Source organism: Chiloscyllium plagiosum, chromosome 6 (genome assembly GCF_004010195.1).
Source record: "Chiloscyllium plagiosum isolate BGI_BamShark_2017 chromosome 6, ASM401019v2, whole genome shotgun sequence".
NCBI lineage: Eukaryota > Metazoa > Chordata > Chondrichthyes > Orectolobiformes > Hemiscylliidae > Chiloscyllium > Chiloscyllium plagiosum.
The window spans coordinates 69,440,593-69,466,880 of record NC_057715.1 but is presented as its reverse complement, the minus strand read 5'-3'; the positions used below and the strand labels follow the sequence as shown (position 1 = coordinate 69,466,880).

The following is a 26,288-nucleotide window of genomic DNA, read 5'->3' as shown; positions in this document are numbered from 1 at the left end:
AAAAACAGATTTGCGTAACAAATGCACTTGCCCTTTCTCATTCTGTATCTCTTGATGCAATCTTGTCTATTGGCTTCTCCACTCCCTCAATTTTACTATACCCTGCTGCATCTCTTGAAACTATCCTGCCACTCTGTTCTCTCTGACACTCCGCACTTCTCTCCCTTTGTCCTTCACTATCTCAACATTTCTTGCACTCTGCTGAGCCTCCTATCTCCCGACATCTGTCTCATGTCCACTCCTCACTTTCTTCCCCAATTGCTCTTTCTATATCTCTGTAGATTTCCATTTTTTTATCCACATTCAATATACATTTCTCATATGTTCTCTTTCAATTCCGACTATACCCTTTGCCCATTAATACAATGAATGAAACATGAGATGGCGCAGTAAGAGGCCACAGATAAAAGTAGAGAGAACATGAAAGATAGGATAAGTTGTCAGTTATAATAGTTACAGCAAATTTTTTTTTAAAGTTTAAATTAACACAGGAAGGAGAAATCAAGCTGGCAAGAGAGACAACGAGGTGTTACGACTAACTGCCAATGCAGTTGAATCAGGAGAACTAAGACAACAATACCAAAAAGGTATTTCCTTCTTTGTATATAACACCCACAATACTGAAGTATCACATTTAAATAATAAATTATCAAAAAAACAAATATGCAATCAAATGTTCATTCAAACTTAATTGAGAAAACTATGGTGAGAAACTACTGTATTGGCATTTGAGTAGAGCACCATCATCTGGCTTGATTCAGAACTGCATAATCACTTCAACTTAAGTAACTGAAACATGAAAAACAATAAGCACAACTGTGGATGGTGCCTTCCCATTTTCGGACGGAATCTCGAAATCCAGAAGTCGGAGAGACTAGAAGACAGAAACCCACTGCCTGTCAGGATGCAAATGTTTTCCGGATCACCTAGCAATCAGGCTCCTGACCTCTGGCCGGTGGCTTTCACCTGGTATCAGGACACCTGTAGTCAAAGATATGGCCACCAAGAACTGCTGATCACTCAGAAGCTGCAGCTTCAGAACTCTTGAATCCCATGGAGGAGACATAATGGATGCTGATACAACATGCCCAGACTCTTGGATGGGGAAACGACAAAGACAAAGTTCTCATAAGAGAGAAGTCAGAGAGACTAGAAGACTCTCATCAGTCACCTCCTTGCCCTACATCCAGTCATTCAATCATGCATAGATCAGTGCAAATCGAGACAACTTGTACATACTGGTTAAGCAGTTGGATAGGATGACTCTTTCTCCTCCTATTTGGAGTCGAAATAATTACAGTCCAAGTAACTGATATCCTAAGGGTCTTTAATGGCAATGGGGAGGTAAGGTAGGGCTTCAGCCTTCCCACACTGAACTTAATTCCGAATAGATGGCAAGGTTCTGATACATCAATATCCACTTAATTAAGTTCCCTTAACACCTCTCGACTTGATACCTCCAGAAACAGTAACATTGTCCCCTCAGAACACTAAAAAGAGAGGAGGGAATTTGGGTTTGGTGGTGGCATCACATTGCAATGGGCAAAAGTGGGGGAGTATGTTCCTATGAATATGGAGGGTGGTGAGATTGTAGGACAACAGAAATGCTTCATGGTTCTGAGAGGGGAAGTGGTGAAAGTGGAAGATGTGCAACAACACATTTAGAAGCACAGATGATGATCATATAACCTATTGCGCTGCCTCTTGGTTAGAGCGATTCAAAATCAATTCCAAGCTTAGCTCTCTCCATAAAGCATCTTCTGTTTCAAATATATACTCAACTTTTATCTTAACAAATGCATTGTCATTGCCTCAGCTATTTCTTAGAGCAATACATTGGCTATTCCAACAACACAATGGCTCCCAAACCTCTCTTTTCTCACGATCATTTTAAGTTAATGAATCCATTAATTCTAACTTGCAAACCAGAGAAAGTATTTTCTCCATTCATCTATTAAAATCTTATTTTTCACAAAAAATTAAAACCTTTATTCTTTGCTCAACTTGCTAAATATCCAGTACTTTAAGGTTCTGCTTACAATTGCCAATTCTGACCATCATCCCAATGGTTCTTGCTTTTCACAACTTATGACCTCAATGAATCTAAAGCTGGGACAGTCAAAAAGTCAACAAGTATACAATATGCTCCAGCGGCAAAACCCAAAATGCTGTTGACCTTCATAATGATATGAACAAACTATGCACTCAGCTGTAGATGAACTCCTAGTTCTTTGTTCATCTCTAACCTCTGAGCATTTTTCACTGATTTCAGTCCGTGACAAACTCCATCCTCTGCTATTGACTTCATCCCTCTCCTAGGCAACTGCCTGAGGCTAAACCAGATTGTTCATGGCGTGTGTCATCTCTAACCCCGAGATTGACTTTCTAGTACATACCCACGCAAGTGCCAAGAGCACGTTTGCACCTCCACCGAGTCTATCCTTAGCTCAGTTTATCGGCTGGAGGTCATTTAGCCCATTCAATGAGACCATGTCTGATTAGATAATCCCTAACTTAACCTTCCCATCTCATTACTATGTCCCTGATCCCCATACTGTTTAAAAATCAGTCTATCTCAGTCTTGAATATATTTAGTGACTCAGCCTAGAGAATTCCACAGATTTACTACGCTCTGAAAGAAAAAGAAATCCTCCACATTCTGTTTTTAATGTGCGATGCTTATCCTGAGATTATGTCCTCTGGTCCTAAGCTCTCCCTCAAGGGGAAACAAACTTTCCATATCTATCCTATCAAATCCCTAAGAGTTTTGTATGTTTCAATACGATCACCTCTTGTCCTTAAAAGTCAAACACATAAAACATGTTCACCTTACTGAACCTCAGACTTTCTGTAATCTCCGGTAGACCCTCCAAAATAACTGTGCTCATCTAATTCTGGCCATGTGAATATCCTTGCTTTCAACTATTCTATCACTGGTGCCCAGGCCATAATCTCCAGAATTTCCATCCTAAAGCTCTCCTTTAAAAGGATATTTAAAACTACTTCTTTGACCAAGGAAGGTTTAGCCTTTGCCCTAAAGCTCAGAATGTATCCAGTGTAAATTTCTGTGAAATTCTTGGGAATTTTATTATCAATTGATTTTCTTCAATGTCCTGGGGCTTTTTACTGCTGTCTACTTCAAGCCTACAGCTGGAAACCATAAATGGTGGGATTCCTACTGCTTCATTATAAGACTGGCATTATCAGTCATCTTGTAAATAGGCCCATGCCACTTGATCACCGTGCAAATCTAGTAATTTCTTGCTGTATATCATGCTAACTCATGAATGGTACCTCATGTCCAGCCGACCTATGATTACCAAGGAAGTATAAAATATCTCAAAAGGTTGTGTGACAGGTGAAATTAACTGTTTTGTGCAGCTACCTTATTGTAGCAATCTGAGTGGTGTTTGCCAATAATAGGATAATGCCAAAAAGCCAAAATGGTGTTCTGCCTATCACAGAAATGAGTAATATGGTATATCAGTTGCAATGCCAAGGTGTTGCAAGGTACGCAGACTGTATGTTCCCAAGACTAACAGATCATATGAAACAGCATATCCTTTGAATTGTTCCAAAAACATAAGGTACTGACTGTACTCGAGTGGCTTATGCTTGCAGGAGAAGGTGAGGACTGCAGTTGCTGGAGACCAGAGTTGAAAAATGTGGTGCTGGAAAAACACAGCAGGACAGGCAGCATCCGAAGAGGAGGAGAATCGACGTTTCAGGCTTATGCTTGCAACCTTGCATGCCTGTTCAACATTAGAAGTGATGCTGTAAATGGACAACATTTTCTAGACAATCCTGAAATGTGAAGAACTATGTTGACAACCAACTTAGATCATCAGTCAGGCTTGAAGCATGGCACACTTGCATGTGTTGAAAGCTACATATATTAATATACTAGGCACTATTCTTTGTACACATACAGAACAAATAAACACCATGCAACTGTTTCAACTCAAAAAATAGGTGACAACTTGTTTAATTTCTCAGGATAATGCTGTGATCAATCAGTCCACCGGTCTGGTTTAAAATTTAAACAAAGATCTGGAAGTTAACTGTCCATCAGCATTAAAGAGAGCATTCTCCTTGGAAATGCCTCTAACGAGTTCACATGCAAAACAATCAGCATTCTTCTCAAGTATAAATGATGGTTTAGTCCTTAAATTGGTATTTTACAAATTATCTTGATGGGTGCAACATGAAATGCTTCAACAATGTGTTTTTTTTTTCAACAATACATATTTTATTGTGTTAAATGGTATGTTGTAACATAGTTCTGATATTACTTTAATCTCCAATATTGCTTCGAATCCATTCCAATTAAAATCTTGTTAGTGTCTATTTTATCTCTTCACGGATGCTGCCTAATCTGCTAAGTATTTCCTGCCTTTTCTGTTTAATTTCAGATTTTCAGCACCAAGGTCTTTTTTTGTACGTGTGGGTTTCTATTGTTAAGTTCACGTCTAAATCTTCTCAACAAACTTTGACTAACTTGCGGGATTTTACACCTTTTTAAAATTATAATTTTTAACATTTTGCCTCAAAGTGACATTACACCAATTGATTTGTAAATACTTAATTTATCCATTCCCCCAGTTTAACTGCAACCACTAAGTTTAGACTGTATCCTAATATTAATATTAGAATAGGTATTCCATTTCTTTTCAAAAGCGATCATCCTTACTTCATTGGATATACACACAGACTCTCAAATTTTCATCAGTTCACATTGCTAAGTTTGTTAGTGCACAATTTTCTTTGCCATTTTCAAATTCATCCATGTTTGCTGCTGAATAGGGTCGGAGTCATGGAGATGTACAGCGTGGAAACAGACCTTTCGGTACAACCTGTCCATACCGACCAGATAAACCAACCCAATCTAGTCCCACCTGCCAGCACTCGGCCCATATCCCTCCAAACCCCTCCTATTCATATACCCATCCAAATGCCTTTTAAATGTCGTAAATGTACCAGCCTCCACAACTTCCTCTGGCAGCTCATTCCATACACGTACCACCCTCTGGGTGAAAATGTTGCCCCGTAGGTCTCTTTTATATCTTTCACCTCTCACCCTAAACCTATGCCCTATAGTTCTGGACTCCCTGAGCCCAGGAAAAAGACTGTCTATTTACCCTTTCCATGCCCCTCATAATTTTGTAAACCTCTATAAGGTCACCCCTCAGCCCCCGACGCTCCAGGGAAAACAGCCCCAGCCTGTTCAGCCTCTCCCTATAGCTCAAATCCTCCAACACTGGCAACATCTTTGTAAATCTTTTCTGAACCCTTTCAAGTTTCACAACATCCTTCCAATAGGAAGGAGACCAGAATTGCTTGCAATATTCCAACAGTGGCCTAACCAATGTCCTCTACAGATGCAACATGACCTCCCAACTCCTATACTGAATACTCTGACCAATAAAAGCAAACATACCAAACGACCTCTTCACTATCCTATCTACCTGCGACTCTACTTTCAAGGAGCTATGAACCTGCACTCCAAGATCTCTTTGTTCAGCAACACTCCGTAGGGCCTTACCATTAAATTATAAGTCCTGCCAAGATTTGCTTTCCCAAAATGCAGCACTTTGCATTTTTCTGAATTAATCTCCACCTGCCACATGTCAGTCCCTCTGATCAAGATCCTGTTGTAATCTGAGGTAACCCTCTTCTCTGTCTACACCTCCAATTTTGGTGTCATCTGCAAACTTACAAACTATACCTCTTATGCTCGTATCCAAATTATGTAAATGACAAAAAGTAGTGGACCCAGCAACGATCTTTGTGGCACTCCACTGGTCATAGGCCTCCAGTCTGAAAAACAACTCTCCATCACCACCCTCTGTCTTCTACCTTTGAGCCAGTTCTGTATCCAAATGGCTAGTTCTCCCTGTATTCCGCGAGATCTAACCTTGCTAACGGGTCTCTCATGGGGAACCTTATCAAATGCCTTACTGAAGTCCATATAGATCACATCTACTGCTCTGCCCTCAGCAATCCTCTTTGTTACTTCTTCAAAAAACTCAATCAAGTTTGAGAGACATGATTTCCCACGCAAAAAGCCATGGTGACTATCCCTAATCAGTCCTTTCCTTTCCAAATACATGTACATCCTGTCCCTCAGGATTCCCTCCAACAATTTGCCCACCACCGACATCAGGCTCACTGGTCTGTAGTTCCTTGTCTTGTCCTTACCACCTTTCTTAAACAGTGGCACCACGTTTGCCAACCTCCAGTCTTCTGGCACCTCACCGGTGACTATCGATGATACAAATATCTCAGCAAGAGGCCTAGCAATCACTTCTCTAGCTTCCCACAGAGTTCTATGGTACACCTGATCAGGTCCTGGGGATTTATCTACCTTTATGCATTTCAAGACATTCAACACTTCCTCCTCTGTAATATGGACATTTAGCAAGGTGTCATCATCTATTTCCCTACATTCTATACCTTCCATATCCTTTTCCACAGTAAATATTGATGCAAAATACTCATTTAGTATCTCCCCCACCTTCCGTGGCTCCACACAAAGGCCGCCGTGCTGATCTTTGAGGGGCCCTATTCTCTCACTAGTTACCCTTTTGTCCTCAATGTATTTGTAAAAACTCTTTGGATTCTCCTTAATTCTATACAGGAATAAATTAAATATTTCTAAAATTATTTGCATTCTTTCACAAAGATTATGACGCAGAAAGTTATTGGTGAGGTAAACCACACTTCTATACGTCCCAGCCTTACCATGCAGAGTCAAGATTTGTCTTGCACAGGTTACGTAACATTCTGTGATAGTGCTTTTTCCCAATGTATGTAAGACCAGACATAGGTGACTTCATAGTAGGAAGTGACAATATATCCAGAGCACCTAATATTCAGGACAAAGCATGTTTTAGATTACATAGAATGGACAAATGTATACCACAAAGACTAAAAACTATAACTAATCGTTACATAACAAGTTTAAAAATTGCAAGTATCAGTTTGATGGTTAAAATTTGACATCAAGGGCCAGCAAATCACATTTTTAAAAAATCAATTGGTATGCATCAACTGATTCTGTACTATAAACAGAACATATTAATCAATTAATTCATAATGGAAAAAAATTAGATTTGCATAATGTCACCACTGTTGACAGGAGGAAAGTAAAATACAGCTTTTGTAGCAAGGATAATTAAAATTTTCTTTCAAATTTGGAATGCAAGACAAAAACAAAAATCAAATACATACTCCCATCAGATTTCTTGAAAGAGCTACCTTACTTGTGGATCAGCATCTGGAGTACTAAATAATATTTAGGTGATCAACAAAAAGACACGTGAATTTAATTTGCTTCCAAGAACAAACTGAGGTGTATGCCCTTGATTTAGTTTGCAACACTGGCTCTTAGCTATGAAAAAATTTTTGGTCCACTGTACAAATTCTACAATTGAGAAAGACGGGTGAAGCGCTCATATCAGCCCAGAACATCTGTTTACCATTGTCAACTATATATGTCTGTCAAGTGTTAAGTTTGTTGGTAAGTTACCATGTTTAAGGAGCCAAAGAAATGTATGTAAAATTTTGTCATATAGAAACTTTAAGTAGGAATATGAAATTCAGCAAAATTCTTATGAGATTCTAAAATGGCTCAGGAAGAGCTCAATTTTCATTCCTTGATTATAAAGCATATATTTTGTGGTGAGAGAGAAATATGTGCATTCAGAGCAGGTCCCCAGAGCTGGGGGGGGCGGAGAGAAAGGTGAGAACATGGAAGGGAAAAAGAAGGGGAAGAGGGCTTCAGGTACCCCAGGTTCTCCTTGTTGCTTCCTCCTCCCCATCCCTGGCTCTTGGGTTCTGCTTGTCTCTCCACCACCACCCTCCGCTCCTGGGCTCTCCTTCCCAGACCAGGAATTGCCCACCACTCCCATTCCATATCCAGCATCTCTATCCCACTACTAAAGTACACTTCAAATGTATGCACACTTCCCTGGGCATGCACAGTAATACATTTGCACAAGACATCACCCAAAATCATAAAATGTAAGGGATGACATCAGTGCTTGGAACCATGTGCGCATATATAATTGCCCACAGTTATCGGTGTCAGCAATCACTTCCTTCTTGGGAACAATGATCTGTCACAGGTTATAACAAAGAGTTAGCTTTCATGGCTCATCAGGAGGTACATGCAACATTAATTGGCTGGCTGTCATTGGCTTCCAAGAATCTTCTGGAAGGTTATTACTATGTCACACAATTATAGCAGCCATCTTGATTGGGCTGCTTAATAATTTTGTAAACAATTATTAAATATATATTTGATACATACTGAAGTTACTTTTTTCTTAATCTGTTTTGTGTCAAGTAAAACAGACACTTCACCTGCTAACTCAAAATCCGAATGGCTTTTTTTCATGGTTTTATATATGGTCAAATACGCACCAAATTGAAGAAAATCAATTTTTATTTAAAAAATCAGATTCTATTCCAAAATCCCAGGACTGAAAAAGGAGGAAATGAAAACAGATATTGCTGCAGAAACTCAGCAATTCTTACAGCTTCTTCAGAATGTTCTGAAGAAGGGTCACTGGAATCAAAATGTTAATTCTGCTTTCTATCCACAGATGCTGCCAGAAATACTGAGTTTCTCCAAAAAATTCTGTTTTTGTTTCAGATTTCCAGCATTCATAGTTTATATTATGAAAAGAGAGGAGATTATTCACCCCTCTGGACTTGGTCATAACCATGAATAGGAACTAGTCTGAAAAAGGTCTACCTGGTAGTGTAAATATTAATTAACTGAACAACATTCATGGAGGGAAATTGTTGCCTTTCCACTCTGCTCCTCACCACTATTCTCCAGTCCCGTTCCAAATAAGAAGTGAAGAAAAAGCCATTGGACTCCACTAAAAAAGTCCAGATTCTGAATAGGAATGCGAAAGTAAGTTGTTTCAACTAAGATGCTAAAGACAAGGCCTTACATGCACAACTGATTATTTTTATTCTCTCATTGGATTTGTGCATTTCTGGCTAGCCATCATTTGTTGCTTATCCCTAGTTGCCCTTAAGAAGGTAGTGATGAGATACCTTTTTGAATGATTGCTGTCCATGTGCATAGGTGGATCCACAATACGCTGAGGGAAGGAATTCCAAGATTTTGACCCAGCGACATAAAGGAACAATAAAAACTTCCAAGTCAGAACACTGAATGGTTTTTGAGAAGAACTTGCATGGTGATGATGTTGCCATGCTTCTGCTGCTTTCATCCTTATAGATGGAAGGTTTGAAAGCTGCTGTCTAAAAACCTTTGGTGAATTTCTGCAGTGCATCTTGTAGATCGCACACTCTGCTGCTCCTGGCTATCAGTAGTGGAGGGATTGGATGCTTGTGGATGTGGTGCCAATTGAGCAGGCTGCTTTATCCTAGAAGGTGTTAAGCTTCTTGATTTTGCATTGCACTTATCCAGGCAAGTACAGAGTACTTCATCATACTCCTGACTTGTGCCTTGTAAATGATGGTTTGGATTTGGGGAGTCAGGAGGTGAGTTATTCACTGCAGTATTCCTAGCCACTGACCTGCCTTTGTAGCCACTGTATTTAATTGCTGAATCCAGTTAATAGCATCCCCAAGGATGTTGATAGTGCGGAATTCAGTAACAGGAATGTTAAATGGCACTTGATTTGATCGTCTCTTATTAGAGATGGCCATTGCCCAAGTCTGGATAATGTCCAAGTCTTATTGATTTGAACATGAATTGCTTCATCAGCAAAGTATTCGAGGAGTCGCAAATGTGGTGAACATTGTACAATCATCTTTACTTTTCAGCTTATGATGGAGGGAGAACATTGAAAATAGTTGAAATAGTTGGGTCTAGGTCCATTACCTGAGGAACTCCTCCAGAGTTAGCTTGGAGATGAGATGACTGATGTCCAACAATCACAACCATCTTCCTATACTAGATCTGACTTCAACAGGGTAAAGTTTGTACCCTGAATCCTGTTTAGATGGTCAAGTATGGCTTTGATGTCAAGTGCTGTCACCCTCACCTCATCTCTGGAATTCAGCTCTTTTGTCCATGTTTGAACCATGGTTGCAATGATGTCAGGAAATGAATGACCCTGGTTGACAACAAACTGGGCATCAATGAGCAGTTATTGCTGAGCAGATGCTGCTTTATAGCACTGTTGTTGATACCTTCCATCACTTGACTGATGATCGAGAGTAGATTGATGGGGCTGGGTTGACCGGGCAGTTGGCTGGTTGGATTCCTGCTTCTGTGTACAGGACATACCTTGGCACTTTTCCACATTGGCGTCAGTATTGTAGCTGCAGTGGAACAGTTTGGTTAGGGGTGCAGCAATTCTGGAGCACAAGTCTTTATTACTATTGCTGGAATGTTGCCAGGGCACAATGCATTTGCAGAATCCAGTGCCTCTAGCCATTTCTTGATATCATATGGCATGAATCAAATTGGCTGAAGACTGGTATCTTCAATGCTATGAACTAGAGAAGGCGGAGATGAATCATCCACTTGGTACTTCTGGCTTAAGACTGCTGCGAACACTTCAGCCTTATCTTTTGCCCTTATGTGTTGGTGTCTTCCATCATTGATTATGGGGATATTTGTGAAACCTCCTCCTCCAGTGAGTTTTTTTAACCATCCACCACCTTTCATGACTGTGGGTGGGAGCACTACAGTGCTTAGATCTGATCTGTTGGTTGTACAATTGCATAGCTCTGTCCATCACTTACCACTTATACTGTTTGGCACACAAGTAGTCCTACTTGGTAGCTTCACCAGTTTGACACCTCAGTTTTAGAATTGCCTGGTGTTGCTCCTGGCATGCCTTCCTGCACTCACCATTCAACCAGGTTTGATGGTAATGGTTGAGTGGGATATATGCCAGGTCATGAGGTTGCTGATTGTGTGAGAATTTTATTCTGCTGCTGTCGATGGTCCACAGCAATGCATGAATACCCAGTCTTGAGTTGCTAGAGCGGTTCGAAGTCTGTCCCAGTTAGCATGGTGATATTGCCACATCACACAATGGACATATTGTCAATGGGGGCAGCACGGTGGCTCAGTGGTTAGCACTGCAGCCTCACAGCATCAGGGACCTGGTTCAATTCCAGCCTCGGGCAACTGTCTGTGTGGAATTTGCACGTTCTCCCTGTGTCTGCGTGGGTTTCCTCTGGGTACTCCGGTTTCCTCCCACAGTCCAAAAATGTGCAGGTTAGATGAATTGGCCATGCTGAATTGTCCATAATGTTAGGTGCATTAGTCAGAGGGAAATGGGTCTGAATGGGTTACTCTTCGGAGGGTCGGCGTGGACTGGTTGGGCCGAAACGCCTGTTTCCACACTGTAGGGAATCTAATCTAATGTGAAAGTGGGACTTCATTTCCACAAGAACTGTGTGGTGATCATTCTTACCAATACTGTCATGGACAGATGCATCTGCAGCTGGCAGATTGGTAAGGATAAGGTCAATTAGGTTTTTCTCTCAACATCTGCCGCAGACCCAGTCTAGCAGCAATGTCCTTTAGGATGTGACCAGCTTGATCATAGGACTGCTGCAGAGCCACTCTTGGTGGTGGATGAAGAAATCCCTCACCCAGAGTGCATTTTGCACCCTTATCACATTCAGTACTTCCTCCAAGTGTTGTTCAACATAGACGAGTACTGATTCATCAGCTAACAGAACAGTATGTGGTAATCAGCAGGAGGTTTCCTTGCACACATTTAATGTGAAGCCATGAGACTTTGTGGGGTCTGGAGTCAAATTTGAGTCTCAAATCCTAGGACAAGCCCCTCCCAACTGTATACCACCGTGCTGCCATCTCTGCTGGGTCTGTCCCTGCCAGTGGGAGAGGACATCCATGGATGGTGATGGTGGTGTCTGGGGCATTGTCTCTAATGTATGATTCAGTGAGCGTGATCATGTCAGATTGTTGTTTGACAAGTCTGAGACAACTCTTCCAATTTTGGCACTAGACTTCAGATACAAGAATGACTTTGCAGGGTCAAAAGGGCTGTTTCTGCCATTCTGCATTCCAGTGCCTAGGTTGATGCCAGATGGTCTGTCTTTTTTCATTTCTTTGTTGAGACTTTGTAACAATTGATACAACTGAGTAGCTCATAGGTCATTTCAGAGGGCAATTGAGAGTCAAACACATTGCTGTGGATCTGGAGTCACATGCAGGCCAGACCAAGTGATGATGGCAGTTTTTCTACTCTGAAGGGAAATTTGGCAGCCAGATCGTTTTTTTCCAACAATTGACAACAGTTTCATGGTAATCAGTAGATTCTTAATTACAGCTTTCTTAATTCAATTCAAATTCTATCATCCACTATGGTGGGATTCAAACCTGGGTCCTCAGAACAAGTTCCTGGATTAATAGTCTAGTGATAAAATCATTAAGCCATCCCTGCCTCAAAGACCATGTTCCATGTTCCCTTATTCTGGATTTCCACATCAGAGGAAATAGCTTCTTTATTTACACTCTACTGAATTACTTTTATCATTTTAAATATCTCAACTTAATCAGCTCTTAACTTTCTAAACTTGGAGGTCAAGAATAGAGGAGAAAGTGAGGTCTGCAGATGCTGGAGATCAAAGTTGAAACTTTATTGCTGGAACAGCACAGCAGGTCAGGCAGCATCCAGGGAACAGGAGATTCGACGTTTCGGGCACAGGCCCTTCTTCAGGAATGAGCAGAGAGTGTTCAGCAGGAGAAGATAAAAGGTAGGGAGGAGGGACTTGGAGGAGGGGCGTTGGAAATGTGATAGGTGGAAAGAGGTCAAGGTGAGGGTGATAAGTCGGAGTAGGATGGAGGCGGAGAGGTCAAGAAGAAGACTGCAGGTCAGGAAGGCGGTGCCGGGCTGGAAGGATCCGGCTGAGACAAGGTGGGGGGAGGGGGGGTGAAGGAACTGGTGAGGTCCAAGTTCATCCCCTGCGGTTGGAGTGTTCCCAGTCGGAAGATAAGACGCTCCTCCTCCGACCGTCGGGTTGTTGTGGTTTGGCGGTGGATGAGTCCAATGACCTGCATATCCTCGGTGGAGTGGGAGGGGGAGTTGAGATGCTGTGCTACAGGTTGGTTGGGTTGGTTCGTCCGGGTGGCCCAGAGGTGCTCTCTGAATCGCTCCGCAAGTAGGCGGCCTGTCTCCCCAATATAGAGGAGGCCACACCGGCTGCAGCGGATGCAGTAGATGATGTGGGTGGAGGTGCAGGTGAATCTGTGGCGGATATGGAAGTTTCCTTTGGGGCCTTGGAGAGAAGTGAGGGGGGAGGTGTGGGCGCAAGTGTTGCACCTCCTGCGGTTGCAAGGGAAGGTGCCGGGAGTGGTGGTTGGGTCGGTGGGGGGTGTGGATCTGACAAGGGAGTCGCGGAGGGAGTGGTCTCTACGGAAAGCTGATAGGGGAGGGGAGGGGAATATATCCTTGGTGCTGGGGTCTGTTTGGAGGTGGCGGAAGTGACGGCGGATGATGCGCTGTACATGGAGATTGGTGGGGTGGTAGGTGAGGACCAGTGGGGTTCTGTCCTGGTGGCGGTTGGAGGGGCGGGGCTCAAGGGCGGAGGAGCGGGAGGTGGAGGAGATGCGGTGGAGGGCACCGTCGACCATGTCGGGGGGGAAATTGCGGTCCTTGAAGAAGGAGGCCGTCTGTGTTGTGCGTATTTTGAACTGGTCCTCCTGGGAGCAGATGCGGCGGAGACGAAGGAATTGGGAGAATGGGATGGCGTTTTTACAGGGGGCAGGATGGGAGGAGGTGTAGTCCAGGTAGCTGTGGGAGTCGGTTGGTTTGTAGTAGATGTCCGTGTTGATTCGGTCGCCTGAGATAGAAACAGAAAGGTCTAGGAAGGGGAGGGAGGAGTCCGAGACTGTCCAGGTGAATTTGAGGTCGGGGTGGAAGGTGTTAGTGTAGTGGATGAACTGTTCAACCTCCTCGTGGGAGCACGAGGTAGCGGTCAAGAATAGAATCAAGTTGATGTTCTAACAGTTTAACTTTAACTCGGTAAAGCATTTTGAACAACATCCAAGCCCAATATTTCCATCTCAGAAACTTATGTTTTACTGACCAGAAGAGAGACATTTTTACACCTATATATACACCAGTTCACAAATTAAGTGCAATTGTTATTTTAATTCTGACAAAAAAAATTTCTAAAAAACATATAACCTTACCATTAATTGGTGAGTTGATTTTCGAATTAATTTTGATTGAGGCTATTGTAGACTCCTAAAATAAAACAAATTTCTGAAATTGGAACATTCTGACTTTTAAAGTAAATACTGCACAACATGGCAAGTTTATGGTATTTAATGTCGAGAAAATATATATGACATTGCCTGCGCCTCAGCAAAATAGCACTGGATTTATTTGCCAAGTAATAAAAGATTATTGGTAATTTACTCTCACATAAAACATAAACGGAGCTACTTCTTAGAATGCATTACTATACTGTCATATTTTAAATTAGTGCCTCAGTAAACCTCCATTGAGTAACTTACCAGCTACACAAACTTGAGGTGAAATACCAATGGTACAATAATAGTTATGAATATCAATATCTTCTATTGCACGAAACTCACCTTTTGCTATTATTTTGATATTTAATGTTACACCTGATTCGGCTAAAATTGATTTAATTTTTCTTGGCCTTTTTTTTCCTCAATTCATTTTCCTCACATCAGAAGGTGCTTTTAATCAGTCACTATTACAGTATACTCATGGGTCAATTGCAACAAAAACAAAGAAATACAATAAAGCTCAAAATACAATTCTTCACCTGGCACCAATACAAAGTATGGTGGAAATCTAGAACTTTCTTCCCTGAAAGCTGATGTTACTACATTTTTGTTAGTCAAAAATAAAAAGGTTAAAAAATATCAAAGCAGGAGTAGACCTGTCCTGCCTATTAGACCTGCCCTGCCACTAAGTCATAACTGATCATATCCTCATTGCATTTTCTTGCACTACCTCCACATCTCTCAATGCAATGTAATTAGTCTTCAGAAACATATCGATTTCTATTGTGAAATTGGATGGTTAGATGAAGAGAATATTAGCTGCAATCCAACTAAAATAGGGAAGTTATGCTTCCCTTATGGAGGGCACTGGTGAGGCCATATCTGGAGTACTGTGCACAGTGTTAATCACTTTGCTGAAAGGAAGTTGTAAATATTTTGAAAGCAGTTTAGAAAAGTTTCAGCAGGCTAATACCTGGAATGACTGGGCTGTGGAATGAGAAAATGTTGTAGAAGTGTCTAAACTGAAGTTTAGAAGATTAAGAGGCAACTTGATTGAAACATAAAGGGTCCTGAGAGGTGTTGACAAAGTAGACATGTAAAGAACATTTCCGCATAGGAGAAACTAGACTTAAGGGTTTAGAGTCAGAGATGTACAGCACGGAAACAGACTCTTCGGTCCAACATGTCCATTTCGACCAGATAACCCAACCCAGTCTAGTCCCACCTGCCAGCACCTGGCCCATATCCCTCCAAACTCTTCCTATTCATATATCCACCCAAATGCCTCTTAAATGTTGCAATTGTACTAGCCTCCACCTCTTCCTCCGGCAGCTCATTCCATACACGTACCACCCTCTGTGTGAAAAAGTTGTCTCTTAAGCCGACATACTGAATCAGAAAATTGTCTTGTATACACTTATCCTCTCCATCTAAACCCTTAACACGATGGCAGTGCCAGTCTATGTTTGGAAAGTTAAAATCTCCTACCATAACCACCCTATTATTCTTCCAGGTGATTCAGATCTCCTTACAAATTTGTTTCTCAATTTCCCTCTGACTATTAGGGGGTCGATAATACAATCCCAATAAGGTGATCAACCCTTTCTTATTTCTCAGTTCCATCCAAATCCTTTCCCTCGATGTATTTCTGGGAATACCCTCCATCAGTACAGTTGTAATTCTATCGTTTTTCAAAAATGCCACTCCCCCTCCTCTCTTGCCTCCATTTCTGTCCTTCCTGAAGCATTTGTATCCTGGAACATTAAGCTGCCAGTTCTGTCCATCCATGAACCATGTTTCTATAATTGCTATGATATCCCAGTCCCATGTTCCTAACCATGCCCTGAGTTCATCTGCCTTCCCTGTTAGGCCTTTTGCATTGAAATAAATAATTTATCACTCCTACCTTGTTCTCTGCTTTGTCCCTGCCTGCCCTGACTGTTTGACTCACTTATGTTCTCAACTGTACCAGTCTCAGATTGGTCTCTTTCCTCACTGTCTCCCTGGGTCCCACCACCAGCCCCCAGCACCCCACCCATCTTATCAATTTAAATCTTCCCGAGCAGCTTTAGTAAATCTCCCTGCCAGTACATTAGTCCCCTTCCAATTTAGGTGCAGTCCATCCTATTTGTACAGGTCATTTCTACCCTAAAAGAGATTCCAATGATCCAAAAATGTGAATCCTTCTCCCATACATCAGCTTCTCAGCCATGAATTCAATTGCTCTATCCTCCTATTCCTGCCCTCACTAGCTTGTATCACCAGGAGTAATCAGATACTACTACTCTCAAGGACCTCCTTTTTAAATTCCTGCCTAACTCTCTAATGTCCCTTCAGAAACTCAACCGTTTCCCTTCCTATGTCGTTGGTTCCAATGTGTACAATGACCTCCTGCTGGCCCCCCTCCCCTTGATAACATTCTGCATTCTCTCTGAGACATCCTTGATCCTGGCACCAGGGAAGCAACACACCATTCTGATTTTTCGCTGCTGGCCACAGAAACGTCTATCTGTACCTTGGACTAGAGAGTCCCCTAACACAATCGATCTCTTGGAACCCGACGCATCCTTCATTGCATTACAGCCAGTCTCAATACCTGAACCTTGGCTGTTCGTATTACGTTCCCTGAGAATCCATCACCCCCTACATTTTTCAAAACAGCATACCTGTTTGAAATGGGGATAGCCACAGAAGACTCCTGCACTACATTCCTGATGAAGGGCTTTTGCCGGATACGTTGATTTTCCTGCTTCTTGGATGCTGCCTGACCTGCTGTGCTTTTCCAGCACCACTCTAATCTTGATTCTACTCTCCAGCAACTGCAGTACCCACTTCCGCCTCCTGTACTAGCTGCCTACCTCTCTTCCCTTGCCTGGAGTTAACCCATCTATGTGACTGTATCTGCGAGTTTTCTCCCTTCCGATAACTGCCATACATCACATCCCCTTGATGTTGTAAATTCTTCATTGCCTCTAACTGTTCGCTCCAACCATTCCACTCAATCCGATAGGATTCGCGACCACCAGCATTTATTGCAGATGTAATCCAAAGTAACAGGTAAACTCTCCCGAAACTCCCACATCCAACAAGAAGAGCATATCACTCTACTAAGGGCCATTTTTGTTTCATCCAATCTGCAGACCCAGAAATAGCACTGTCTTAATCCTCTACAAAACTTCAGGCTAACTTAATACTTATGGCTTATATTTTTAAGTTTAATCAAGAGACATATCTCAATAAAACATTTAATCAAGAAAGAACCACTCTATTTACTACTGCAGACTTACAGCAAGGCCCCAACGCCACACTTAAAATTATTCACTTATCTGTCTCTATGCTGTGACCTCACCCAGACAGGTTCCTCTAAGATCAGTTGTGAATTTCACTGTTTGTCAAATTTCCCACATGCACTCCGTATCCAACAGTGCATGGATTCAACAGCAAAGACAGTAACTGTGCAGGCTCACTGCTGTCTCAGTTAGCAGTGTGTGTTTCTTTCTCTCTCTCTCTCCTGCGCTGACCTCACCACGTGCTGCCTTTGTCTGTTCCTCTCTCTTTTAAAAGTGCCACTTTTTTCCCCCAAAGTTCCAAAACAATGCAACACCATATAAAAGTGTAATTGCTGCTCCTGGAATTCGAGGAAATCATCTTCAACACCTAAAATACCTCAAAAAAAGAGCAGCCTGTTAAAGCCAGAAATTTTCTCCCGTCCTCCATCTGGGATTACACAGAATCCTTCTGTTTGAAAATTGGTATGTCACCCATTTAAAGCTCTTCGAGGGCTTTGAGTCTTTGGAACTTTCTCCCTGAAAATGTGCTGGAAGCAGAATCCTTGAATACTTTTAGAAAGGAGGGATGGATTCTTGTAAGGCAAGGGTTGAAATGTTAATCGGGGTAGATGGGAATGTGGATTCAAGATTACAATCAGATCAGCAATGATCTTATTGAATAATGGAGCAAGCTTGAGATGCCAGACATCCTACTCCTGCTCCAGGCTTGTATGTATTTTGGCTGATTACACTTCTTTTTAATATGCCATAGAGGCCCAGTGTACAGAAAAATGCCCTTCAACCCACTGAGTCTACACAGGTCAAAAACAAAGCATCTAACTATTCTAATCCCATTTTCCAACACTTGGACCATAGCCCTATATTGTTGTGGTTCTGTTCGCTGAGCTGGGAATTTGTGTTGCAGACATTCGTCCCCTGTCTAGGTGACATCCTCAGTGCTTGGGAGCCTCCTGTGAAGCTTCACAGGAGGCTCCCAAGCACTGAGGATGTCACCTACACAGGGGACGAAACGTCTGCAACACAAATTCCCAGCTCAGCGAACAGAACCACAACAACGAGCACCTGAGCTACAAATCTTCTCACAAACTTTGAACATAGCCCTACACGCCTTGGCATTGTAGGTGCACATCCAAATACTTCCCAAGTGTTTTGAGGGTTTCTGCCTCGACCACCTTCACAGGCAGTGAATTTCAGATTCTCCCACACTCTGGGTGAAAAAAAAACTTTCTCACACCCCTCTAAACATCCTCCTCCCTATCTTAAGTCTGTGCACCTGTTCAATGATACCTCCATCAAGGGGAAAAGTAAATTTCTGTCTACTCTATCTCATAATTGGATACATCTCAATTATGTTCTCCCCCCGCCTCCCCCAATCTCCAGCACTCAAAGAAAAACAATTTGAACATCTCTTCATGACCAAATTCACCATCCTAGGCAACATTCTAGTAAATTTCCTCTGCACCATCTCTAGTGCATTCACATCCCTCCAATAATGTGGATTCCAGAACTAGTAAAAGGAACAAGAGTCAGAGAGTCATACAGTGCGGAAACAGGCCCTTTGGCCCACTATATCTATGCTGATCAACAAACACCAAATTATTCTAATCCCATTTTCCTGTATTTGTCCTGGCATTTTAAATGCTAGTCCAGATGCTTCTTGAATGTTCTAAGAGTACCTGCCTCCACCACCCTCTCAGACAGTGCATTGCACATTTGCACCACCCTTGGGTGAAAAAGCCTTTCCTGATATCCTCTAAACCACTCACTCCTCACTATAAACATATACCCATTGGTATGAGACACGGCTGTCATGGGGAAAAGAGTCCCATAATATACGCTGACTATACCTCTCATAATTTTGTTTACTAAGTCAGATCCTCCCCTCAGCTCTACAGAAAACACATCAAGTCTGGCCTGTCTCTCCTCATAACAGACATTCCACCACAGGCAACATCCTAGTGAATCTCTTCTGCACCCTCTCCAGTGCTTCACGTCCTTCAATAGTGCGGTGACCAGAACTACACACAGTATTCCGTCTGTAGCATTAGATTACATTACATTACATTACAGTGTGGAAACAGGCCCTTCGGCCCAACAAGTCCACACCGACCCGCCGAAGCGCAACCCACCCATAAACCTACATTTACCCTTTACCTAACACTACGGGCAACTTAGCGTGGCCAATTCACCTGACCTGCACATCTTTGGACTGTGGGAGGAAACCGGAGTACCCGGAGGAAACCCACACAGACACAGGGAGAAAGTGCAAACTCCACACAGTCAGTCGCCTGAGGCGGAAATTGAACCCGGGTCTCAGGCGCTGTGAGGCAGCAGTGCTAACCACTGTGCCACCGTGCCGCCCAAGCAAGGTTTTATAAAATTGCAATAAAATGCCCTTGCTCCTATATTCTATGCCCTAGCTCATGAAGGCAAGCATCCTATATACCTTCTTCATCACCCTGTTTACCTGTGCTGACACCTCAGGGGTCTATGAACTTACAGACCAAGGTCCCTTTGTTACTCAGTACTTCCTAGGGACCTAACCATTCATTGCTAATGTCCTCCCCTTATCTGACGTCCCAAAATGCATCACCTTGTACTTATCAGGATTAAATTCCATCTTCCATTGCTCGGCCCAATTTACCAATTGATCAATATCAGACTACAGCCTGAGATCATCCTTCTCACTATCAACACCACCAATTTTTCAGTCATCTGCAAACTTACTAATTATATCTTCCACATTCACATCCAAGTCATAATATAACAAACAGCAATGGTTGTAGCACTGGTACACCAATCAGCCAAACAGATTTCCAATCAGAGTTGTAGAGGAAACAACCCGTCCAACTTGTCCATGCTGACCAGATATCCTAACTTAATCGAATCCCATTTGCCAGTATTTGGCCCAATTCCCTCTAAACCCTTCCTATTCACATACCCATTCAGATACCTTTTAAATAGTGTAAATTTTACCGGTCTCCACTACTTCCTCTGGCAGCTCATTCCATACACACACCATCCTGTGAGAAATTTTGCTCCTTAGGGCCCTCAAATCTTTTCCCTCTCACCTTAAGTCTATGTCTTCAAATTTTGGGCTTCCCCATCCTGGGTAATGACCTTATCTATTTACTTTATTCATGTCTCTCGTGATTTTATAAACCTTTATAAGCTCGCCCCTCGGCCTCGGAAGGTCCAGGGAAAATAGCCTATTCAGCCTCACCCTTTAGATCAAACCTCCCAACTCTGGAAACATGCTTGTAAATCTTTTCTGAACCCTCTCAAGTTTCACAACATCCTTCCCATAGCAGGGAGACCAGAACTGCACACAGTATTCCAACAGTGGCCTAACTAATGCCTTGTACAGCCACAACATGACCTCCTAACTCCTATATTCAATGCACTAACCTATAAAGATAAGCATACCAAACACCATCTTCACTATCCTATCTAGCTGCAACTCCATTTCCAAAAAACTATGAACCTGTGCTCCAAGGTCTCTTTATTCAGCAACACCACCCAGGGCCTTACCATTAATTGTGTAAGTCCTGCCCTGATTTGCCTTTCCAAAATGCAACACTTCACATTTATCTAAATTAAACTCAGTCAGCCACTCGTCGATCCATTGTCCCAACTGATCAAGGTCCCGTTGTACTCTGAGATGATTTGTATTGCTGTCCACTACACCACTAATTTTGGTGTTATCTGCAAACTTACTAACCAAAGCTTTATATAAAATACAATCACAAAAACAAACTCCATCATCACCCTTTGCATTCCATTTGCAAGTCAATTTTGGATCCTTTTTGCCAACATGCCTTGGATCCCATGGGCTCTTATCTTTTGGATCAGCCTTCCATGTGAGACCTTGTCAAAGGCCTCAACGAAGTCCATGTAAACCACATCAACTACACTACCCTCATCAATATATTTAACTAACTTTTCAAACACTCAACTAAATTAATCAGGCAGGATCTCCTTCAAACAAATCTGGGCTGTCTATCCCTGATCAATCCCTGCCTTTCAAAGTGTTAATTAATCCCATCCCATTTCCCGAGCAATCCCGCCCTTGCTTCCCACAGCAGTCTGGGACACATCTCATCAGGAGCATTCATGCACCTTTATGTCTGTTAAACATCTATTACCTCCTTCTTACTAATCACAACATGCTCTAGAACCCAACCATCCAGAGTGAAATCTCCAGTTATGATGATTTTCTCCCTGTGAATACAAATGAGAAATATTTTGTTTTGGACCTCACCCATGTCCTCTGGCTCCATGCGTAGATTGCCCCTTTGGTCTCGAATTGATCCTACTCTTTCTCTGGTAATCCTTTTGCACTTAATAAACATGTAAAGAAATACCTTGGGGTTTTCCTTAATCCTATCTTCCAAAGATATTTTGCAGCCCCTCTTTGACTTCTAATTTCTTTAAGTGCCCCCCTCCACACTTTCTATACTTTAGTTCCTAGCATTTCTTTTTCTTAAACAAACTCTCAATAAACCTCGACATTCAGGATTCCCTGGACTTGCTGTCCCTGCCCTTCATTCTCGATGAGTATGCTAGCCTTGAAGTCTTACCCTACTATTTTCAAAAGTCTTCTCCTTTCTAAATATAGATTTACCTACAACTAGCTGCTCACAGTCCATGTTTGCCAGATGCTAATGTCATTGAAATTGGACTTCGGCCAATTCAGACACTTATCTTCTGCACTGTCCACATTCAAGTTTCATCAGCGGCCACAGCGGGGTTGAACCTGTGTATACAAAGTTTTAATACAGTCCTCTGGATTGCATGTCCATTGGCATGACCATCACTCCAACATTCTTTATTCCACCCCTAGCCCCTGCAATGACTTCAGTGTTTATGTAGAAGTTATCAAACATAGCAAGATCCTACGAACAACAGCAATCTGAATGTTCTTTATTGGCTGAGATTGGAATGTTGACTCTCGGTTCAAACTAGGTTATTTTTAATGCACATTAATAGACATGGTGATTCTTGATTTAACAACACCTTCGCCCTGTCGTGTCTGCCCAGATTATCTGGAGCGGGCAGTAGCCTCTCACCTGATCTTCAGAGTCCCCAGAGTGTCCCACGGCGCCGTTCCTGCTTTCCACCTCCGTATTTCTGCAATAACGATGTTTTAAACGCTCGATGATGGACTCTAGGGCCAAATCCTTCTTATTCGCCATGACTATGCCGCACCTCGTCACCGCGGTAACCATTCGAATCTGCTACCGGAACTTCCGGGTCAAAGGGAAGGCTTCTCTCTATGGCGACGACGAGCTTCGGTGCAGGTGTTGCGATCAAACTGCACTCTAACCAACCCCGCACTAACTGCTGAACCTCGTCTGTTGTTCTGAAACAACCAGCAACTACGTTGAGATATTTATATTGAGGAGAAAATGAGGTCTGCAGATGCTGGAGATCAGAGATGGAAATGTGTTGCTGGAGAAGCGCAGCAGGTCAGGCAGCATCTAGGGAACAGGAGAATCGACGTTTCGGGCATTAGCCCTAGATGCTGCCTGACCTGCTGCGCTTCTCCAGCAACACATTTCCATATTTATATTGAGGTCAACATAAATCAGAAGAAATGAACATTTTAAAAAAAAATGAACGGGAAAATAATGATCCCGATAAAAATAAAATTCACTTTAAACCAATACATTGATGTGCAAAAGTATATCTCACAACCACCTACATCATTCCCTGCAGAATTACGGCACACTTGCAGATCTGAAATTCTTTAACATGGCTATAGAACTACCAGTTAACACTACACTACACTTATCCCTACAGTCAAATGCCGACCGGGGCAGCACAGTGGTTATCATTGCTGTCTCAGTGGCAGAGACGCAGGATCAATTCCAACCCAGGATAATGTGCAACTCCACATGGACAATATTTGTGTGGGTTTCCTCCCACAGTCCAAAGCTGAGCAGGTTAGGTGGATTAGCCATATACAAATTGTCCTGCAGTTTCTAAAAGTGCGTATGTTAGTTGGATTAGCAATAGTAAATGTTTCAGAACGTTTCAGAGAACACCCGGACCAACCAACCCAACCACTCCTGGCTCAACACTTCAACTCCACCTCCTACTCCACCAAGGACATGCAGCTTGGACTCCTCCATCGCCAGACCATAGCAACACGACGGCTGGAGGAAGAGCGCCTCATCTTCCGCCTCGGAACCCTCCAACCACAAGGGATGAACTCCGATTTCTCCAGTTTCCTCATTTCCCTTCCCCCACCTTTGTCTCAGTCAAATCCCTCGAACTCAGCTCCTTGGATGCTGCCTGACCTGCTGCGCTTTTCCAGCAACACATTTTTAGCAATAGTAAAATCGTCTTGCAAGATTACAGGGATGGGACCTGGAGGATGCTCTTCACAGGATTGATGCATATATGATGGGCCAAATGGTTCTCTTTCTACAGTGTAGAGATTCCTTTATGGTTGCTGCAAACTCTTGAAAGACCTTTTCAAACATCCTTGGAGAAGGTGACCGATGTAAAATAAATAGTGAAAACAAAAGAAAAAGCCAAAAAATTTTTTTTGTCCATGTGGTGCTGGGAACACAGAATTTAAACAGGGAGAGAAATAAAAATAAAAGCACAAGTTAGGGCAGTATCCCAAAAATGTAATCACTATACAAACATACTTGCAAGGTCCACATTCAGTGAGAAGGGCATGAAGAACTCTGAAGGCAAACTATCAAAGAATGTATGTAAGGAAAACATATACTTCATGCTGGCAAAGAAATATCTGAAGGCTGAAAGCTCAAATTAATGAGTTAGGAGCAGCAATAAGCCATTTGGCCCCTTGAGCCTGTTGCACAATTTAAAAAGATCATGGGAGTTCTGAATGTTACCAAAACAGATTAAAAAATCATTTTGATACTGCAACCAAGACAGCTGCAGAGAAAGGATGACCTTGTACAGCACAACACAAGAATTATATAAAAATCCATTTCTTTTAACACTCCATGTCTCCCGTAACCTAATGAAACTTCCCATGAATAAAGAATAAATACACAATTCAGAAAGATACAATAAAATTTATTGTTGGTAAGGCATGTACCTCCAATTCAAGTCTGTATGTATTTGAAACAAATTAAAGAAATTGCTTAAATCTACTAGTAGATGAATTATACCTTTATTATAAATATTTATAAAGTTTGAGTTTTAACTAATTAAATTTACCAATTTAAAATTACAGAGCCAATCACATTTGCAAATACTAGAAAATCATTGTAAAAAAGACTTTACATTTTACAATAGTGTCAAATCTGTTTCAGTATATGTAATTTTAACAGCAGAGCTTTAATCTTAGCAACAGAATCACCAACAAATGTAACCTCATTCCAGGATTTTAGATTTTTAAAAAAATCTAGTGTTTTGGTTGCACTAAACCAAAAACAGAAACATGGAAGGTCTGGTTGGTATCACCAAATCCTATTTGGCAATTACCACTTTTAGACCTGGAATACAGTTACTAAGTCTCACCTTAATTCTGAAATGTTACACACTTTGAACAGTTGCAACTTAATGACAATTTCTCTGAACTTTGATTGCCAGATTTAAACTGCTCTGTACAGTTTGGGTGGAACTGCAAAATGTCATGTTGTTTACATTTAAGATAAATGCCACTGCTCATTATTTGCCAAAATCTTTATTCTGAAACATGCAATATTCAACACCAAAAACTTTGACAGCTACTAGCCATCAATATAATTTGTACATCCAATGTTCACACAAGTACAATTAACATCCCAACAATATCCAATATTACAGCATTCCAAATTCTAAATAGACAGCATGACCAAAGAGAAACTGGGCATCCTTCATTTAATTAATCTGCCCACAATCAGTAATCATAATGATTCGACTGGTGGTGCCACTTTTTGAACCAAAGGTTTCAATTTTTCTCACAACATCCATGCCTTCTTTTACATAGCCAAATGCTACATGTTTCATATTTAAATGCTTGGCTTCCTTTAAAGTAATGAAGAACTGTGAATTATTAGTATTTTGGCCCCTATTTGCCATGGACAACAAACCAGGACAAGAGTGCTGTATAATGAAGTTTTCATCATCAAACTTTTCTCCATAAATAGACTTCCCACCAGATCCATCAAAGCTTGTGATATCACCACCCTGAAAGAGAATGAAATTCATGTTACACAACACACAAAACATTACAAAGTCACTCTTAGCCTTAATCTTAAGCATCACCCTCTCAGAAATGTGCTTTCTTCTGTTTTTTCATTTTAACGGTTTGCATCTGCTTAATAACTTATTTAAATAACACTAGTTCTTACGGATTTAAAATCTCAGCCACTCTTCAGCCATTTTTCAAAACTCGTTCAAATTTTAAATTAGTAACTGAAAATGAACTAGCTTGTTAGAGACTCTGATATTTAGTTGAAAACATTGCTCTATCAGGAGGAAACACAAGGCAACCGATGTTTTAGATTCTGAATTTGAATGGGCCGACGTGCTGGAATAGTTCTTAGATTCTGACTATTTGCAATAGTTTTGGAATCATTAAACCAAACAATGCAATTCAGATGGATACAATGATTAAATGCAAATCCCATGGTACGTCTATATTTCTCAAATATTTATTTTAAAATATAAACTTGTATACCAATGAAGAAATAGAGTGTCTGCATTAGTGATCCAGAATCCCAGTCTGATCATGGGTTCAAATCCCACCGTGGCAGATGGTGGGATTTTAACTCAATTAAAAACTGAATAGAAAGTTAGTC

The 26,288-nt window shown here is 41.7% G+C and overlaps 2 protein-coding genes across 6 annotated transcripts in view; both read right to left on the bottom strand.

Annotated features, from left to right (window-relative positions):
- The window catches only part of LOC122550680 (coiled-coil domain-containing protein 138-like), a 109,946-nt gene extending 87,070 nt beyond the window's left edge, over window positions 1-22,876 (bottom strand). Inside the window, exons 1-3 of the mRNA XM_043691782.1 lie at window positions 22,590-22,876; window positions 14,165-14,219; window positions 6,742-6,865 (exon numbers count right to left, since the gene is read on the bottom strand). Of these exons, the coding sequence (XP_043547717.1) occupies window positions 6,742-6,865; window positions 14,165-14,219; window positions 22,590-22,748 (338 nt within the window). The 5' untranslated portion in view covers window positions 22,749-22,876. The remainder of the gene's footprint in view (window positions 1-6,741; window positions 6,866-14,164; window positions 14,220-22,589) is intronic.
- Window positions 22,877-24,560: 1,684 nt separating this feature from the next.
- The window catches only part of ranbp2 (RAN binding protein 2), a 70,540-nt gene continuing 68,812 nt past the window's right edge, over window positions 24,561-26,288 (bottom strand). For all 5 annotated transcript variants that reach the window (XM_043691778.1, XM_043691777.1, XM_043691781.1 and 2 more), the window contains one exon: window positions 24,561-25,674. In XM_043691778.1, coding sequence (XP_043547713.1) covers window positions 25,366-25,674 — 309 coding nt within the window. In that variant the 3' untranslated portion in view covers window positions 24,561-25,365. The remainder of the gene's footprint in view (window positions 25,675-26,288) is intronic.